Raw genomic sequence first — 20,103 nt, forward strand, 5'->3', positions numbered from 1 at the left:
CTCTCATAGACTAACATTGCAAACCCGACGCTTGTTTCTACACTGCACCCGGCCGCCCCCGCGCTGCTGAGGGTGAAATTTCTGTGTGGGCTTGTGTCCCCCCCGGTGCCCTACAAAACCCCCCTGGTCTGCCCTCCGAAGACGCGGGTACTTACCTGCAAGCAGACCGGAACCGGGGCACCCCCTTCTCTCCATTCTAGCCTATGCGTTTTGGGCACCACTTTGAACTCTGCACCTGACCGGCCCTGAGCTGCTGGTGTGGTGACTTTGGGGTTGCTCTGAACCCCCAACGGTGGGCTACCTTGGACCAAGAACTGAACCCTGTAAGTGTCTTACTTACCTGGTAAAACTAACAAAAACTTACCTCCCCCAGGAACTGTGAAAATTGCACTGTGTCCACTTTTAAAGTAGCTATTTGTGAATAACTTGAAAAGTATACATGCAATTGAAATGATTCAAAGTTCCTAATGTACTTACCTGCAATACCTTTCAAACAAGATATTACATGTTAAATTTGAACCTGTGGTTCTTAAAATAAACTAAGAAAAGATATTTTTCTATAACAAAACCTATTGGCTGGATTTGTCTCTGAGTGTGTGTACCTCATTTATTGTCTATGTGTATGTACAACAAATGCTTAACACTACTCCTTGGATAAGCCTACTGCTCGACCACACTACCACAAAATAGAGCATTAGTATTATCTATTTTTACCACTATTTTACCTCTAAGGGGAACCCTTGGACTCTGTGCATGCTATTCCTTACTTTGAAATAGCATATACAGAGCCAACTTCCTACATGCATGCAAAATTGTTATTCTGAAATGTAAAAGAAAAGTTCCGTTCAAGGCTGATGAAGCTATTTTTCATATTAAGAGTTTTACATTCATATCAAAGTTAGCATGTAATACACATGCATTGATTTTGTAATACTCATGTTTCGATTGTCTATGGCTAAAGTAGGCATGTACTTTGGAAAGGCTAACTAATGTCTGGTTGCCATCTTGTTTCACATAACATGTCTCTCTTTTTTTAGGCAAAGCTGACTCCATGTTTACTTTCTCGATGCACCCTTGGTTTTTCATTTTCATATGAAATGTTTTCTTTAAGTGATACTTTTAGAATATGCTAATGTGCTGTTGCAATGCAAGAGCAGAATACAGTTTGGGCCAAGAAAATTCCTTATGTTGCAGATGGCTGTTAAATTATAAGGATGCTTAGACTAGGCTCATTGTATAGGAGCTTGAGAAAGTAATGCTTTAATATTATGTGTGCCATAACCTGATTGGTCTATTATATGAGATCCAAGAACAGCTGCATCAAATGTTAGACTTGCGTGATTTAGGTAATGCAACGTACACAACAACTTGGAAGATTCTCTGCCAGCTTCTTTGCCTGTCTCTTAGTGGGAACCCCTTTTTCCCTCTTCTCTGGCAGTCTGACTTAGCAAAGTAGGGTGCTTTCTTTATGGGAGAACTGATTTTACTTACCTTTCTTTTTAAGACAATCTTATCATAGTTTGGTTTTGTTTTATGACTTTTGAATTACTTTGAACTATATAGATTGACTAATACATTCATATATTATTGACTAATACGTAATTTGATGATTTGAATTTGTAACGTTGCTAATCTTTTAATAAACCTTTATGATCTGAATCTCAACCACTGTCTGTCTTCCTTGTGAAGCCTAACGTCCACGTTATTGAACTTATTAAATGTTGATGTTTAGTCTCAGTTGGAAGTAAAGATTCATCAGAGTGCTTGATGGGCCCCTCAGTTTGCACCAGAATGTGCACGAAGCAAAGCGCTCCATCAGTCAGTTCAAGGAGCAGGAAGCAACCCTATATTTATTGGGCATAAGAGAACAGAAAAGTAGGAGGAAAAATGTGTCCTTGTGTAGATTTCCACATCGTTTCTTCCTGTGTTTTTTGATATTTTGGCCGTTCCTTCTGGAATATCAGCACAGCACGCTCAGTTGTGTTGCTCGTATATGCATTTTCCCCAGTGTGCGCATTAGCAAAGGGTCTCTCCTCCTTAACTGTAATATGCAGATGGAATGGGAGAGCATTGTGATTTTGTGGGAATTAAAGGACTTGCGCATAAAAAGACAGGCGTAGCTCCTAGCTTTAATACCAGCAGCTCTGGTGCAAGGATTTATAGAGCTTCCTTAGCAGCAAAGCCAATTTCCTGCTGTCTTGTGGTGGCGTCCAAGGGTAGCTTCCAACAGTAGCAACACCAGCCCTGGGCAGTGTAGATAAAATATTGCTTCAAAAAGCACTTCAACACCTCGTTATGGGTCGTAAGCGCTATATAAATAGAAATACAATTACAATTGCTAATGAAGTGTGCTGGATTGGGCATGGGAAATTAGAAAGCACTTTTTGTTCCCAGTTCACATTTACAGAATATGGGAAAAAAGATTCCTTACTATGACTATGGGGAATTTTCAGGGGAAGTGGGCCATCTCTGGTAGTGCTGAGGCAAACAGGAAAAACAGCCTTTACCATGCAGGTTTTACCATGCAGTGCCTTTACCACGCAGCCTTTGCCACACAGTCTTGACCAGGCATGCCTTTACCATGCATGCCTTTACCACGCATACCTTTACCATGCAACTTTTACCACGCAGGTGCTTGCTGAATGTCTGGGAGGCCACTGATCTCTCACGAAAGGATCAAATATAGATGACGCTGGGACTGATGGTAGCCAAGCAAAATATAGCGCGGATGTGGGGAGCAAACCATGCACCTCGGGTGGGGAAGTGGGAATGTGACATGGACTGGAGGTGTATGCTGGCATAAAATGTGGTATATACAGGCATAGGCTGCCCAGACAAATGGACCAAAATATGAGGGAAGTGGAATGATTATCGGGGGATATTATAACCGATGCAAATGTCAGTGATGCTGTATGTGCTTTGGTTCACACTGGAATTGACACTGACCAGCGAGGCTTTGGGGGGAATTGGGTGGGGTTGAAGGGTTCGGGGTTGAGGAGGCTTGGGTCTGTCTTGGTGAGGTTCTCTTGCTACAATGTTCTTCACATCGTATTGCTTTGTATCTTGTTTGCTTTTCAGGCAATAAAAAGACATAAAAAAAGAAAAGAACCTATTTTACCTAGACTGTTCCCAATGGTCCAGGTCTCGTCATAGTCAAAATGGACATCTCCTTCGCGGTGGGTTTTCGGAAAGAAGGCGTGCGCCAGGATTCCCCCAGGGCCATCGAAGGGCAGGTTGTCGCCATGCCAGTACCTGTAGAAGGAGCACAGGTGTCGTTCTTTGGTGAGGACAGCAAAGGGCACTTTCCAAAATAAAAGAACTACTGCCATGACAGTGATTATGATTCTAATTTTGTCACCCTTCCCTCTGCCATGCCCTCTAACTTTCACCACTCTCTTCACTCGCCGTCCCTGGGACGCGACTCGTGTGTGTTTCCATACCACCCCCTTACCTCCCACCAGCAGGCCCTACTGCCCTTGCCTTTTTTTCTCGCCGTGCTCATTTTCTCACCTCTTTCTCGATGTATCCCCCTTCCTTCTTTACCTTCATCCCCTTTTACTCGATTCTCTCTTTTTTTATATTATCTCTCCTCCTTTTTTCTCTCCATACCTACCTTACTTCATTTTCCTTTTCTATCTCCATCCCATGGCCACCTCTTTCTGCCTCTGACACTTTACTCTGCCTACTTCCTGCCCCTTTCTTCCTTCACTTCTTTCCTTTCTCCCAATCCGTCCTTCGTCCATCCTTTCTCCTGCCTGTTCTCTTTCCCGTTCCCTCATTTCTTATGTCCTTCCTTTCCCGTCTTTCTTAGTCCCAATTCACCCTTAATCTGTCCTCCCTACTGTCCACTCTCAATCCTTTTCATTACTTCCTCCATGTCTTTCGCCCTTTCTTCCCTTCCTCTCTTTTTCCCAATCCATCCTTTCTCCGGCCCACTCCAGGTCCTGTTCCTTCATTTATGTCATCCACTCTCTCCTTTCTTTCTCTTTTCTCAGTCCATCTTTTCTTCTGCCCGCTCTCTATCATGACCCTTTTTTCCTCCATTTCATTCGTCCTTCCTCTCCATTCTTCCATCCTCTCCTCCTCTCTTTCCCTCCTGGTACCTTTTTTCTCCATCCCTTTCGTTTCATTCACCTATTTCCAATCTATTTTCTTTATTTCTACCACAACCCTTTCCTTTCCTCCCATTCGCCATTCTTTTTTCCTACCGTTATTGTCTTTCCTCCTTTCCCTTCTACATTCCTTTACACGTTGCTTTATTCGTCCCTTTTTTCCATTCACCTGTTCTATGTCACTTTCCGTTAGTCTGCTCATAACCCACCTTGAGCCATTCCTCCTCTTCTCATCCCCTTTCTTCTTCCCACTTCCTGCCCCGCCTTCCCTCTCATCGCGGCTCACCTGGTGAAGTCGATGATAATGTCTGCTCGCCCCTCGTGCACTTCGGTAAAGGTCAACGAGGTCACGTCGCTCCAGACCTGCAGGGCTTCGGCGATGGTCCGCCTCACCTTGACTTTGCTGAGCTGCCAAGGAAACCGTATAATTCTAAAAGAAATGTGACAATATATGAACGTATTATACGGCACATTGATGACGACTAAAAGAGAACGAGAGACTCAAGGAGATGTGGAGGAGCGCATAGAAATGACATATAGCAGTGGTTCCCAACCTTTTGACTTCCGTGGATCCCCACTGTTTTAATTTCTGGAACCCGGGGACCCCACTGAATCATTATTGGATTCCGGGGACCACCCCACTGAGTTATTACTGGAAGTCGGGGACCCAGGCCCAAACATTGTTGATGATTTGAATCAAAAACAATATACAAAAATACAGAAACAAGCATTCATCAAACGCATACACAGATGAGAACACATTTTATTTACTTTACAAATAAAAATAAATAACACAATTTTAAAAGCAAGATTGGAGCTTCTCTAAATTTCATTGAAGCCACACATTGTTCATAATATATTCTGTTTGATGCACTTGCACTGCTCCCACCAAACGATCTGAGGATACTAATTTAATTTTTAGACTCCAGTTTCAAATTTCTTGACATTTCCCAAGTTTCCTAGGTTTTAAAATGTTCACTTGTACATTTAACCACTTTATGTATATGCACTTTATTATTCTGTTAATGTTATTTAATTTTCTAAGCAGTCGCGGATCCACTGAGGAGGCTTCGCGGAGCCCCAGGGGTGTCCAGGCCAGAGGTTGGGAACCACTGAAATAGAGGGATGGACAGAGTGGCAGAAAATGAACAGAGAGAGGCAGAGGAGTGGAGAGAGAGGCAGAGGGATGGACAAAGAGCAGTAGAGGGATGGACAGACAGGTAGATGGACAGACAGAAAGAGGCAGGGGAAGGCTCAGAGAGAAGCAGCGGGGCAGACTGAGAGGCAAATGGAAGGACAGAGAAACAAGCAGAGTGAGAGGCAGAGAGAGAGAAACAGAGGGATGGACAGGGAGAGGCATGGGGTTGGACCGAGTGGCATAGGGATGGGCAGAGAGAGGCAGAGTGTTAGATTCAAGGTAAATAAATGATGATAGTAACTCTTTTGTAGTCTTGTAAGGAACAAATCTATGTCATGTCCTCTCATCAGCCCATCTTACATATTAGAACATTGGAATGTTGGGAGCTCCATTGGAGGCAATGGAGTGCTCTGGGCTTTTACTAGCTGGTAAAAGCCCAGAGCGTCAACATTCCAATGTTCTTTGTTCACAGCAACAGCTCTGAACAAAGGCCTTATGGAGTCTAAGGGAATTTTAACCGACTCAGGCTCTGTGAGGACTTTGTTTTATTTATTAGAACATTCTGCCCTCTAGTAGCAGAATGTTCTAATAGCCTTATAGCCCTTCGTAGCTGGGCTATACCAGCAATTAAAGTCCAGCTCCCTTGTTAAAGGCCCTGGTCTTGGGCCTTTAACGCTGGAGCAGGCCTTTAATGACCGGTATAACCCTCTACAGCGGGCTCTAAGGCAATACTAGAACATTGGAATGATGAGCACTCCATTGAAGGCAATGGAGTGCTCCAGGCTTCTAATGGCTGGTAAAAGCCCAGGGCTCCAACATTCCAATATTTTTCTCACAGAGACCTCACAGAGACCAAGGGGGTCCCAATCCCCTTGGGCTGTGTGAGGCCTTTATTTTATTTATTAGAACATTCTGCCCTCTAGTGGCAGAATGTTCATATAGCCTTATAGCCCTCCGTAGCCGGGTTATACCGGCCATTAAAGTCCCACTTCCTTGTCAAAGGCCCTCCCCTTCAGCTTGGGCCTTTAACACTAGAGCAGGCCTTTATTGGTCGCTATAGCCAGCTATGGCGGTCTATGAGGCTATAATAATGCCCTAACCTTTCAAACATAGAACATCATGAAACCAAAGTCTGGGACTCGTGTCCATTATCCAATAGGTACAAAGAAGGGGAAAGCCAGGTAAGTGAAAAGAACTTACGGAATAAGGGACAAAGTGGGAAAGGTGTTGAAAGAGATACTGTTGCTATATGTTGATCAATGCATTGAAATATGACAGAAAGAAATGGACAGAGCATCAGGGGGATGGACAGAGAGGCTGAAGAATGGAGAGAAGAGAGTGGTAGAGGGATTGGCAAAGAGACAGAGGGATGGACAGAGAGGCAGAGAAATGGACAGAGCAACAGAGGGATGGTCAGAAAGGGCAGAGAAATGGTCAGAACAATAGAGGATCAGGCAGATAGAGGCACAGGGATGGGCAGAGCGATAGAGTATAGACAGAGTGAGGCAGAGGAGCAGAGAGAGTAAAAGGGAGATAAAATGTCAGACAATCATACATTACTAAAGCTTTCTACATATGGGATATTCTCTTAGAATCAATCTGGAGAAGCCATAAAAAGTCTAATGATTGTGGCAGACACTTTTACTACTCTGCCACATTAAAACACTGTTGGTAATGCTGCAAGTCATCAGTAATTGAACTTACTTTGATGATAAATTGCATCTGGTAAGCACATCCGGATGCATATTAGATAGACAGTAGACTTGTGCTGCAAGTGGCCCTTGCCTTTATCACCAAATACATTAATATGACAGCAGTGAGTCACAGAAAGGGTATTCCTGCCAAGGGTCGACACTAGGCTCTGGTGAAATTTTCGTTATGCCGGTTTAATCTTACATAATGTTGTCATTATGTTATGTGGCATAATTATGCAGCATTTTTTATAAATGTTTTTTTTCCTTTTATGTCAACAAACACAATAACGAAACAACCCTCACCTCCCCTACCACAGTACATTTGTTCATTTAATGCCAGTTAATAAAGTTCAGTTTGTCCCATTATTACAGTCTTTATCAGGTTTTCAAACTTTCAGCTCCCAATTAGTCCTGTCTGCATCCTCCTGTAGCATCTGCATTGGACCTTCACCTCATGCATCCTTAGTCCCACCCCTAGACCTCCACCTTCAATCAGACCCCAGGACCCACCTTCCCCAGATGTTCTTATATTTTTGTGCACATCCCCTACCACTAAAGACTTTCTTTTTCATTATTCTACAGTAGTCCATACCATCAAGCCAGTCTTGGTGCTGAGGAACAACTCTGCAGCCCTGTTTCTACCAAAAGCCTGTCTCGCCACCATGCCCCCCTACATTGACTAATAGCCTATGGTATCACGTGTGATCCATCTGTCCCCAAATGCCCAGTAGTGCCAGTTCCGGCCTCAGTCCCAGTGGTATCCCCACTGTGCCATCCTGCATTCCCCTAACCACTCCCCAGAAGTTCTGAACCCTAGGGCAGGTACATAATGCATAACAAAAAGTGTCCTCTTGGCCACATCCCCTGAGACATTTGGCATTTGTCTCTCTATCCAGTCTGTAGTGTAGCATGCAGGTGTAATAGACTCTATGTAAAAATTTTAATTGAATAAGGCGAAAAGACGCCTGTATGCCGACTTCCGCTGGGAACATGAGTACCTCACACCAGACGTCCTCATCCAATTCGCTGCAATCTCGAAGACATCTATCCTGCAGTCCCACCAAGGGGGGCTACACGATACTCATTCCGTATGTTAGGGAAATCAGTTTTTCTCTTAATGGCCCATTCAACAATCTCATCTCTAGCGGGGAGTCCTCCTGGGTCTCCAAATCTGTGAGGGCGCTGTGTCGAAGTGCTGGCGTTAATTGTGTGTATTTCAGCCATTGCTTGGTAGACATTTGCTATTCCTTTTGCAAATGTTCAAAGGGAACCAATCCATTGGCATCCCACACCTCTGCCAGCGTTACAATGCCTATATTGTCCTATCCACAAAACCCCATCAAAGCCACCACCTTTGGGAGCCGGGAGCGCCTGGTGCCTTCCCATAACAGTGGTTTAGGGGTCAATCAAGTACACCATCCCATTTATTTATTTAATTTCCCCCAAGTCTGAACCACTGATTTCATAGCTGGACATAGTGTTGATTCCAGATTATCCCCATACAGCCAATGTAGGTAGCTTCTATTACCCATAGCTTGGTGGTCAGCCCAAAAGGCTGGGTCTGCCATTTGGGCATATGGCCAGTGGTTGGTACCGAGATGATGCCTTATACACCAGCCCTCTTTTTACCTTATTACCCAGCCCATTCACATTCAATGTTAGTAATGACAGCTGTTTGGGATGCTTGAAGGCAAATCTCTCCTCTCTAACCCCTCCCGCCTATTGAGCTCTATGCACAGTTTTATACCGTGGTGGAAAACAAACAGGAAACCAACAAAATAAATGTAAACCGACAACAACCCCCACCCTACTTTACCGTGTCCTGTTCATGCAGCAAACCTCCCCCAAAAGACACAGTGGGGGTCATTACGACCTTGGCGGACGGCATAAGCCGCCCGCCAAGATCTGACCGCCGTGCGGCCGCCAATGCAGCCGCACCCCGCCGTGGCCATTTGGAAATCCCCGCTGGGCCGGCGGGCGGAAACCTAGTTTCCGCCCACCGGCCCAATGGGGATCACGGCTGCAACATAGGAGCCGGCTCCAAATCGAGCCGGCGGTGTTGTGGCCGTGCGACAGGTGCAGTTGCACCCGTCGCACTTTTCACTGTCTGCTATGCAGACAGTGAAAAGCTCCATGGGGCCCTGTCAGGGGGCCCTGCACTGCCCATGCCAGTGGCATGGGCAGTGCAGGGGACCCCAGGGGACCCACGACTCCCCGTTCCGCCAGCCTTTTTCTGGCGGTGCAAACTGCCAGAAAAAGGCTGGCAGTCGGGGACTCGTAATCCCCTGGGCAGCGCTGCAAGCAGCGCTGCCCAGGTGGATTATCACCGCTGGGGCTAAAGTGGCGGAATACCACCGGCCCCGGCGGTGCGACCGCGGCGTAATAGGCCAGGAAGCACCGCCAGCCTGTTGGCAGTGCTTCCGTCATTTTAACCCTGGCGGTCTCGTACCGCCAGGGTCAAAATGACCCCCAGTATGTATGGTCCCCAAACCTGAAAATCAAACAACAATATATGAGTCCTTCGCCGAGGTGTGGCCCCTTGCCCACATCGTCTAGGTGGATTCAAAGATAATCAGGTCCCTTAGGCTGGAGTAGCCAGCAAGTTCCCTCCAAGCCCCTGACAAAGGCCAAATCTGATTCCAACCCTCTCACAGTGGGCCCCGTCTCACCCCATCCCAACCTAGTCCAGCTGGTCCGCCATAACAGGTGCCATAACTGGTAATTGTTCGTCATCTGAGCCCCGATCTGTCACTGTGTGATCTGATCCACTACCACTGCTGTCCAGTGCCAGGGCTTGCCATGTATTTCTGCTCAAGTTATCCCTGTAGTTATTGATCTCCAGCACTGTTTTGATCTGGGCTAGGCAGCTTTCGTCTGTTCCTGAGTCAGGCCAGTCTTATTGTGTCACCCATTACTTCTGCGTTTACCAAGCTCTGTCTTCCAGACCTCCTCCACCTCTGCATCCTGCAGTTGGTCATGACGCAGTTCCTGAGTTTCAAGCCATTCCCATGATCCCTGAGGTGCACTCATGAAGAGTGCTTTGCCTCCGTGTTCAACCCTCAGCTTCGCTGGATAAAGGAGTGCATATTTCAAATGTAACTGATGTATTACCTTTTTCACCAGGACATATGCCCCCCTTAGCTGTTGGAGTTGGGTGATACAGTGAGGGTAAAGATTAATCTCTTGGCCGTCTATCATCCAAGGCCCTTGCTTCCGCACAGTGTGAAGAATCACATCCCGAAAGTTCATCACCCTCCCTATAATTGGGCCAGGATTCGCTCCTGGTGGAGAAGGGCTCACAGGGATTCTGTGGGTGCGTTCCACAGAGAAGAATTTCAAGGGATTCCCCCTAAAACCATTCCAGCCAACCAGTCCTCTATGTAGAGTTCCAACAATGGCCCCTCAACTTTTTCAGCGACCCCTACCAGGTGGACATTATGACAATGAGACCTACCCTCTGCGTCTTCCAGTTTATTTGCCAGTCTCCTCAGTGCCTTCTCCAAGGGTCCCTGGCTAACTATGGTTCCGTGATCTGAGCACCACCCAGCTTGACCTCTGAGCTACAATAGCAATACCAATCCCAAAATCTGTGTCAGCCGCTCTGTCATGGCTGCAGTCCTCACAACCACAGCCAAAGAAGGAGGGGGTGGGGAAGAAGCAGAGAGAGTGCCCTCCTAGAGGCCAGGGAGGTGATTCTGGCACTAAAAATGTATAAATTAGGTATCTTTCACTACCAGCAGGCAGGTACAGTTTTCAAGTGGAGAACGGGTTGCAGGCAAATTCTAGAGAAATATCTCTCTCCCTCTCCTCAGCTCTCCCCCCACTCCGTGTCCCAGCACACTGACCGCGACCCCAGACAGCACTAGAGGTCAGCTCCCAGTCTCTCACTGCTCCTCAAAGTCGGTGGCAGCATCGCAGCGAGGCAGCCACCATCTTGCTATTGTTTCTGAAAAACAAAAAAATATCAAACATTTGATGCATGGCCACCAAAAGAGACTGTGGCCACGGACCAAGCTTTAAGTACAATGAAAGGAACCACTGTTATAGCAGTTCCCTTCAATGTACAGAGATGACCTCTAGGCCAGCAGTTATCTCTAAATCTGGTGGGTGGAGTACCTTCAGGATGGCAGAGCAGTGATTCATTTGTGCTGGTGTTTTCCTTTGCACAGCACTGGCACTTATTTGTAGACACCAGCACCTATTAATGAGAATCCACCACATGTTGGTGCTGTGTGTGTAATTTTTTAAGCAAAGTTCATTAGAGAAGCCTGCAACTGTTTAATTTATCTTAAAAAACAAAATAAAACTCATGGAGGTTGCACTATGTGCAGTGGAGACAATCTGGCAATCCGTGCTCAGGTGGGGCAAGGTAACAGAGACAGAGTGGACTCAGGCCCTCAGCACCTCCCAACCCAAAGCCTCATCAGACCTAGAACATGTCGTTCAGCACTTCTCTACCTGGATCACAGAATGCATTGATATAGTTGTCCCGCTAAAGCCAACCAGAACCAAAAAACCTCAAGACAAGTCAGCTGGTACACCCCAGAGCTCACAACCACCAAGTGTAACTGATACCGACTCGAGAAACAATTGCTATCCACCACAAACCCTTCTGACAGAGATGCCCACAAAGCAGCCTTTAGTGACTACCACCTGCATATCAAGGAAGCCAAGAGAGCAGCCATCACAACCTGCGTCGACACAGCAGCCATTCATACAAAAGAACTATTCAAAATTGTCAAAGAATACTCCAACCTGGCAGCCACAGAGAACACAATTCACCCTTCCCAAGAACTCTGTGACACTCTCTTGGACTACTTTCACAGCAAGATTGCCATCATATACAACAACTTCGACCCCCAACCCACAGTCCTCAATGTCAGCAGGCTCGACCAACCAGCGCACACAAGCCGAACGATCACCACCTGGACGCCACTCGCCACACAATCCACCTAAGCTATCATGTCATCTGTCCACTCCAAAGCACCCTTCGACCCATTCCCCCACCACTTCTTCAACACGGAACCAAACACATCAACATGGAACTCACCAGCATCCTTAACACCTCCATCACCATGGCAGTCTTCCTGGACAAATGGAAACACGAAGGGATCAGGCCTCTTTCCTGACAGGCCGTACCCAGAGCATCCAGATGCCTCCCTTCACCTCCGAATCCAAGGACATCACATGCGGCGTACCCCAAGGATCATCCCTCAGCCCCATATTGTTCAAAACCTACATGACCCCCCTGGCGACATCGTCAGATCCCATGGTCTCAACATCATATATTAAGTGGATGATACACAGCTCATCCTCTCCCTCACTGAAGGATCCCCCACCACCACCACCAGAACTAACTTCTGCGACGCCATGACCAACGTAGCCAACTAGATGAAAGCAAACTGTCGCAAACTCAACCCCAACAAAACAGAAGCACTAATCTTTGGGAGAAACACATCCAAATGTGATCATAGCTGGTGGCCAACCGAACTTGGACCCAACCCCACGCCTAGAGACCACGCACACAACCTTGGTATCAACCTCAACAGAGAACTGACCATGAAGCGACAAATCAACTTAGTTGCCTCCTCCTGCTTTCAGACCCTCTGCATGCTCCGCAGGATCTTCAGAAGGATCCCAGTCAACACCAGGAAACCGTCACCCAGCTCTTGTCACCAGCCACATTGATTATGGCAATGCACTCTACTCGGTATCTCCACCCAATTCCTCAAAAGACTCCAAACCATACAGAACACGGCATTTCGAGTCATCCTGGACCTGCATAAATGTGACCACATCACTACCCACCTCCGAAACCTCCACTGGCTCCCCATCTAGACGGGATCCCAGTTCAGGATCCTAATGCTCGTCTTCAAGGTCTTCCACAATCGAGGACCGGCCTACATCAACAACTGACTGAACTTCCATCAATCTGCCAAACACCTGTGCTCCTCCTCACTAGCCCTCGCACACACACCCTGAATCTGTCACAGCCGCAGCGGTGGCCGTTCCTTCTCCTATATTGCTGCCAAGGTCTGGAACGGCCAGCTCCTCCATCCTCCGAACAGGACCCTCCCTTGTGGACTTCAGGAAGAAACTCAAGACTTGGCTTTTCAACTGAGACCTTGCACCCCACTGCCCAGATACCCTCAGGGGTGATAGTGCTACGCTCTACAAATGATTGATTGATTCCTTTACCTGTGGTCACTTGGGCCACTGGAATTATATATATTTTGCGGTTGCAGTATTTTCAGCATAATTATGGGTTTGCCTAATTTTCCACATAATCCATCATCTGATGCATAATCTGCAGATTTTAACCAATTCAATTTGTATCTGGCTCTAATGGATCAAAAGTTGCAGTGCAGTGGAAGGCCCTTCGCAAAAGCTGATTAGCTACCTCTCTGTTGCTTAGTGCTGTATTCAGGTGATAAACTGGTACTAATTTGGTGTAACCTTCCCCCAGTCAATGTAAACAGGTGTAAAAATGACAAAATAATGCAGTGATACCATTGCAAAATGTGCTGCATTACCCTACATCATTTTGCTTTTCTTGACTCCTAATTTAGTCAGACCGTCCGCATGATTTGGTCCTCTCCTGCTGCACAATTTCAGTGCCCTGGGTTATCTGCCTCCTTGCCATTCTGTTTAGTTTGTCTTTCCAGTCCAGACTTCCTTCCTCCCGGTGCTGCAGCAGTCTTCATCTTCGGCTGTTGTGTTGGTTCGTGAAGGAGCTAGCTACAGCTTACCATATTCATGCAACGGGTAAATCCCTGTATTTGGTATTTACATGTCTTAATTACCTCTGGCTGTATGACTGTCTGGTAATTTGTGTTCTCTCGCCCTTAAATGGAGACCTGACTGTGATAGTTTGGGAAAGGCATTGTACATAAGGAAACCATTTTAGATTTTCCAACTACCCACATGCAAGAGTGTCTCCCTATCGCTCTCTCTCCCTTCCTCACCCCTTTTCCCTTTAACTTTGGTCTTCATTACAATTCAATTTAAGGGGGCAAGTCAAACTCTAGGGGGAGACAGAGAGATTGCCCTCAAAATCCTCAATATCGCAGTACAGAGTGTGTGGTATACTGGTCCCTTTTGCTTTCGTTTCATTTCTTTCCTTCTCAGTTTTGTGTTTGTTTTTATTCAAAGCCACCCTCAGTGATGCAATGATGAGTGAAATAGTGCATATATGATGAGTAATTGACTTTCCAAATGTAACATTGACTGAAGAGGCACTTTCTATCATAGGCCAGATCTATCGGCATTGCCAGAGCTTATTTTGCCAGTGTTTTGTTTATTTAGAACGGAAGGGCCAGATAAAAAGTTGAAATCATGGGATCTACTAGGCAGATTAAAGCTACATTTCCTCATAAATTTGCTAAACTGACATAGGCTCTGAACAGACACTTATTAAATATTCAAGTCCTTGCATGGTATGTCAAGCCAATGAAACCAGATGGCCCCCATAAGTTGACCCCATTTTTTAAAAAGTCCCACGGGTGCACCCATGTGTCAAACATTTCCATTTCCAGTGTCAGCATTTTGTCATGGGTATCTCTTTAACGCAAACATTACATACAATATGCTAGTGCCAGATGTTTGCCATTACTCCATCATCAAAGCCACACCCATTACCTCCAGGATTCCAATCATCCTCCACACCTCCTTTGTTACAGTCCCTCTCCAACCCTTTATTATTTCAGCTGCTGCCTCAGTGCAGTCACTCTCAACACCTTCATTGAATGCACCATCACTGATGACACACCAGTTCTACGGCATTAGAAAAATGAAGCACTCAGAACACAGGCTACATCAAACTGAATTCATATATGCATAACTATTAGTCCCCCTTTAATCATGTCCATCTAGTGTATGCAGAGCTCAAAAAATCTACCCGACCACTGGCATTGTCGAGTTTTATTTTATGAGGTTGAGCTATTTTTAGATTCCACTGACCCTTCTGAGTGGACATAGAACAGGTGTTCAGTTCAGTCAAAAACTGAATTAGCAATTAAGATGCCTTTAAATCTTATTCTTGTCACATTTGCTGAGTGTTCAGAGACAGAGGTCAAAAGTCAGTTTGTCTTCTTTCAATGCAAATACTTCTCCTTGTGGCTGCAGAATTCCAGGATTTAGTAAGGTGAACTGTCTGACCTATGTAAAATGAAAGTTACATTTGGTATCAGGTTTTTCCTAACACACAACATTTATCTAACTAACTCAACTTTACAAACATTTCAAAATACATTTCAGTAGCTATGAAAGACCACTTTTTCTGCTGCTGTGTGAGGAAAACATATTTTAATAGAATGGAAAAAAAAGTCAGAACACTTTACTTGGTAATGTGCAAATGATAAATGTTTTCTGAAACCCCATTTTCACAGTTCATTGTTAATACACTATATAGTTTTATCAGTAAAGCTGCAAGTTAGTGGAAAGGTTTTTGGACATTTCTTGGACATTTACTGTCTGTAAATGACAGTGCGCTACCACATCATGCTTTAGTAATATATTTATTGAAAGTGAGTGTTTAAACATAAACTGAGGAACACTGCGGCCCTGGTGGCAAAGCTATTAGTAAACTAAGAGAGAAGTCATGGATCATGTGTACCCTATTTGTGGGCTAAATTTATTATACATGGAGCAAATGTTTAGTGTATTTAATCAAACAAAAGATGAATTTTTTACAGCACAAATGCTGAACTCACATATTGGAAGGTGCACTCATATATGAGAATGAAGAAAAAGGCAACTGTAAAATACAATATTTGCCTGGGATCACACAATTTGAGACCCGTTTCCGAGTCAAGTTCATTACAGCCAGGTCGAGTAGATTATTCAAGCTACTCGACCTGCAGATCTAGTAATATTTTTATGATTTGTTGAGGCCTTGAATGCTCTTACATTCCACAGGCTGGATTATTGCCATGCGTTGCAGATACATGCCTATGGGAAGCACTCCCACACTTTACATTGTTCAAAATAGGGTATCTGGAACCCCTTTGACAACCAGAAGACATATCTACTCTTTAGTCTCTGTTTACCTCTCTGTAGCAGAGAATTACTTTTAAAAGTACAGGTGTCACTTACTGAGTACTAGCACGTCACTATCTATCTCCTGTCTACAGCAGGCCTAAACTACAGGACTTTCTGAAATGAGTGTGCTTGTTTGGCATACACAAAGCACATCTCGTGTCTATAAGTGGTAAATGCCTCTCTTTCGTCAACCGTCCACTCTGGAACACACTCTGCAGAACATTTCTGAAAAGGAGTCTTGTAAGAAGCTAGTATATATGCCTTTCCTTAAACTCCATTCCTCCTCACTTTCCTGTTGTGTAAGATAAAAATAACGAATGGATTATATGGTAGGTGAACTTGCTGTTTTCTGTGCTCTTCATGTAGGAGCATCGACATTATTACAACTTGGACACTATACAAGCTCCTATTACATATAAATGCTACTCCTCTCTGGGAAAAGGTCACTAGGATTTAAGGCTTAGGTTGGAGTAGAGACAAGGATCAGTAGATGCGCCGCTCACAGCACCCCTTCCCTTTCTCACAAAAATTACCAGATCCCAGGTTTTGTTAATGATATGTTGAACCGTGTTCCACAGTGAATTCAAAGAATGGTGATAAATTTGGGCACAGTTGGGAAGCCAGCGTGTCCCCACAAGCTCCCACGAGGAGTCCTTTCTGAGTGTGCATCTTCTGTTGCCATGGCAACGTGGCAACACCCATGCCTACAGCTCTGTTCATTGTCCCCCTAAATCTGCCTTTTCTTCATATAATAACTGTCTAATCTTTGCTGTGAGAGGAATTCTACGCCCCCTTAAGATGTTGGATTATTAGTATTTATAACAGAAGACAGCTGGCGTGCATAAAACAGCTGTTTTCTCTTCCATGTGGTACCTGTGCCATAAATACAATAAGAGTCCTTGGTTGGAGTGGAGCAATCACTCTTCGAAACCTGGAAGGAAAGATTTCTCTCTATCACCCATTGACTGTGTGAAGGCACGTCTTTTACCAGTTGGCTTAACCGGATTCAAGAATATAATACAAAGGTGTTTGAGAGTGAGATTAATGTGGGTGCACATATAAGTTGACACAAGTCTGTATGTGTTTCGGTGTATTGGGGGAATGGAAAGATTATATTTGCTGACATAGTTTTGCAAAGCTCTGGATTTTTGCCCTTTGTGAAGTTTCACAGTTTGTCTTCACCGGTGCGAAGGTCAAGATCCTTTTCACTATGATAAAGCCCAGTCACCCTGAAACAGATTTCCTAATGTATCACCAGTTAGGAAAGCAAAAATGGAGCAGATTTTTTGTAAGTCTGTGATGTCATGTGATGGAAACAAAGATTTTAATAGGATCGAAACACTTTTACTTGGTGATGCACAAATGATAAATATTCCTGAAACCTTATTTCAACATGCGCTATATATTACATTTGCATACTATATCATTTTAGCAGTAAAACGGTATGTCTGTGGCCTTTCAATGGGAATGTGCTGGCTGCAATTGATTGTATGCTACCGTATGATGCTTTAGTAATATATTTGCAACAGTGTGCTCCGAAATACACTACCAGCTCCATACTACACCCTTACCATTCTTCTGCTGAATACCTTTGCTACACTTTGTATGAAGCTAGGATTTTTCATAATCCCTATGACTACAATGATGTAACATTGATGTAAGCACCCACCACTCAGAGAATTGTTCCAGCATCACTGGTGCAAATGTGCAGAACTATGTCCCTAGGTCCCATTTTAAAACAAACCCTTGCATTTTTCTCAAGCAAAACTCCAGGTGAACCTTCCAGTATTTTTTGCTGATGTTCCCTTTTTTTTTTTTTACTTCACAAAGCCCTTTCATTAGAGAATGTGCTCATTACATGTGATCCTATATATTTGTCCCACTTGTGTATGTCTTTCACACATAAAATGAGAAATATAGATGTGTCCTAATGGCCAGAGCTGCCAACCTTGGATCTGGGGAACCAGGTTCAAGTCCTGGCATTGGTTTTGGGCAAATCAATTAGGGCCTGATTTAGATCTTGGTGGTTGCAATACCAAGCTGTGTTGGCTGCGGACCCGAGAAGACCGTCAAGTCGACGGTCTTCCGCCAGCCGTATTTAGATGTTACAGTTCTGCAAGCAGATTAAATGGTGAAGGGTTGCTGACGGAGACGTAGAGAGACGGCGGCAGGACCCAATGGACTTCATACAATGACAGGGGCTATGGAATAGAGGTAAGGGACACACACACACACACACACACACACTGTACCTTTGCCATAGTTGTACCCCCACACACACACAACGAGCCATTGCCATTCCGACACAACACAACACATCCTTGCCGAAAACACACATTGACATACATCCACGCCACAACATCTACACACCATTGACACTGCACCCAAACATGACACAACCACAACAACCAACACAATTACTCACTCAGCTACACAGACACACATCACAATGTCAGCCACGCGAAGACCACACTCACCTCAATGTTTCACACTGCAACACAACAACATTGGTCTCTCACGCTAGTGACACACATACAGACACAACCACATCACCCATTCCAGCTCACTCCTCCTCACCCACTCTATTGCATACACATAAACACGAATTGACTCACACACACACTCGCAGCACAACATGACAGTATAGGTCCCCCGGCAAGGTGCAACCATGGACACAGTTTACAGGTGTGAATGTACCCTCTGTGTGGTGCCATCATTCATGTGGCACTGAATACTGGCACCACAGTTGTGTACGAGTGCAATATTTGTTGCGTACCAGTGTGTCCCCATCCATGTCTGACCCACTCGTGACCCGACATATGCATGTCACAGTAATTTTTAAAAAATTCTGTGACATTTATATGCCTGCATTAGGCCTGACTTCACGTGCTCTGTCGTATTTTCTCTGTGGGTCGGTGGCAGCAGTGATGGTAGGTGTTGTCCATTCAGAGATTGGGATGGAATCAGGAAAAAAGTGAGTTTCCAACCCCTCCCACCCCCACAATCCGCCAACTCAGATTTGGAGGTCGGACTGACACTTTTTTCTTGGTGGTACGGCACATCCTAATCTACACAGCAGGAAGGGTGCCTGGGTTTCCACCGGCATCCCCTTTTCCCTCTCCCGCCGTTGACGAGGGTGGTATTTCTTGGCAGAAGCAGCGGGTTCAATGCAGGCTTATCTCTATGGGACCGCCAACATCTACATAGGGTGGGCAGACGGCCACAGCAGCAAATGGGTTTCCAGTCAAAACGTCTATGGCAGTATTGTTACCATCATGATCTAAATCAGGTCCTCAATCTCCTGTGCTTAACCCCTTCGCTGCCTGGCCTTTTCCCCCTCAGGTGCCAAGCCTTTTTTTGGCTCTTCGTGCTTAGTTGCTCATAACTTTTTGTCCACATTAGCTACCCACGCCAAATTTGCGTCTTTTTTTTCCAACATCCTAGGGATTCTAGCGGTACCCAGACTTTGTGGGTTCCCCTGAAGGAGACCAAGAAATTAGCCAAAATGCATTGAAAATTTTGTGTTTTTTTTTTATATAAAAGGGAAAAAAGGGCTGCAGAAAAAGGCTTGTGTTTTTTTCCCCTGAAAATTGCATCAACAAAGGGTTTGAGGTGCTAAAATTACCATCATTCCAGCTTTCAGGAACAGGCAGACTTGAATCAGAACATACCCCATTTACTATTTTTTTGTGCTTTCAGCTTCCTTCCAGTTAGTGACAGACTTTTTTTGCAAAGTACCTAGCTATGGATTTTGGCCTCTAGCTCAGCCGGCACCTAGGGAAACCTACCAAACCTGCACATTTTTTTAAACTAGACACTAGACACCTAGGGGAATGCAAGATGGGGTGACTTGTGGGGCTCTCACCTGGTTCTGTTATCCAGAATCCTTTGAAAACCTCAAAATGTGGCCAAAAAAACACTTTTTCCTCACATTTTAGTGACAGAAAGTTCTGGAATCTGAGAGGGGCCACACATTTCCTTCTACCCAGCACTCCCCCAAGTATCCCGATAAAAATGGTACCTCACTTGTGTGGGTAGGCCTAGTGCCCGCGAAAGGAAAGGCCCCAAAACACTATCTGGACACATCAAAATTATCAACTACAAAACTACCTGTTTTTGC

At 45.1% G+C, this 20,103-nt stretch overlaps 1 protein-coding gene and 1 long non-coding RNA gene across 2 annotated transcripts in view; one reads left to right on the top strand and one right to left on the bottom strand.

Moving 5' to 3' along the window:
* The window catches only part of LOC138266415 (uncharacterized), a 120,830-nt gene extending 117,616 nt beyond the window's left edge, over nucleotides 1–3,214 (top strand). The window contains exon 3 of the long non-coding RNA XR_011199509.1: nucleotides 3,079–3,214. This is a non-coding gene — a long non-coding RNA (uncharacterized lncRNA). The remainder of the gene's footprint in view (nucleotides 1–3,078) is intronic.
* Nucleotides 1–20,103, bottom strand: part of MMP11 (matrix metallopeptidase 11) — a 119,602-nt gene that overhangs the window by 15,591 nt on the left and 83,908 nt on the right. Inside the window, exons 3-4 of the mRNA XM_069215182.1 lie at nucleotides 4,399–4,542; nucleotides 3,119–3,252 (exon numbers count right to left, since the gene is read on the bottom strand). Coding sequence (XP_069071283.1) covers nucleotides 3,119–3,252; nucleotides 4,399–4,542 — 278 coding nt within the window. The remainder of the gene's footprint in view (nucleotides 1–3,118; nucleotides 3,253–4,398; nucleotides 4,543–20,103) is intronic.

Source organism: Pleurodeles waltl, chromosome 11 (genome assembly GCF_031143425.1).
Source record: "Pleurodeles waltl isolate 20211129_DDA chromosome 11, aPleWal1.hap1.20221129, whole genome shotgun sequence".
Classification (NCBI taxonomy): Eukaryota; Metazoa; Chordata; class Amphibia; order Caudata; family Salamandridae; genus Pleurodeles; species Pleurodeles waltl.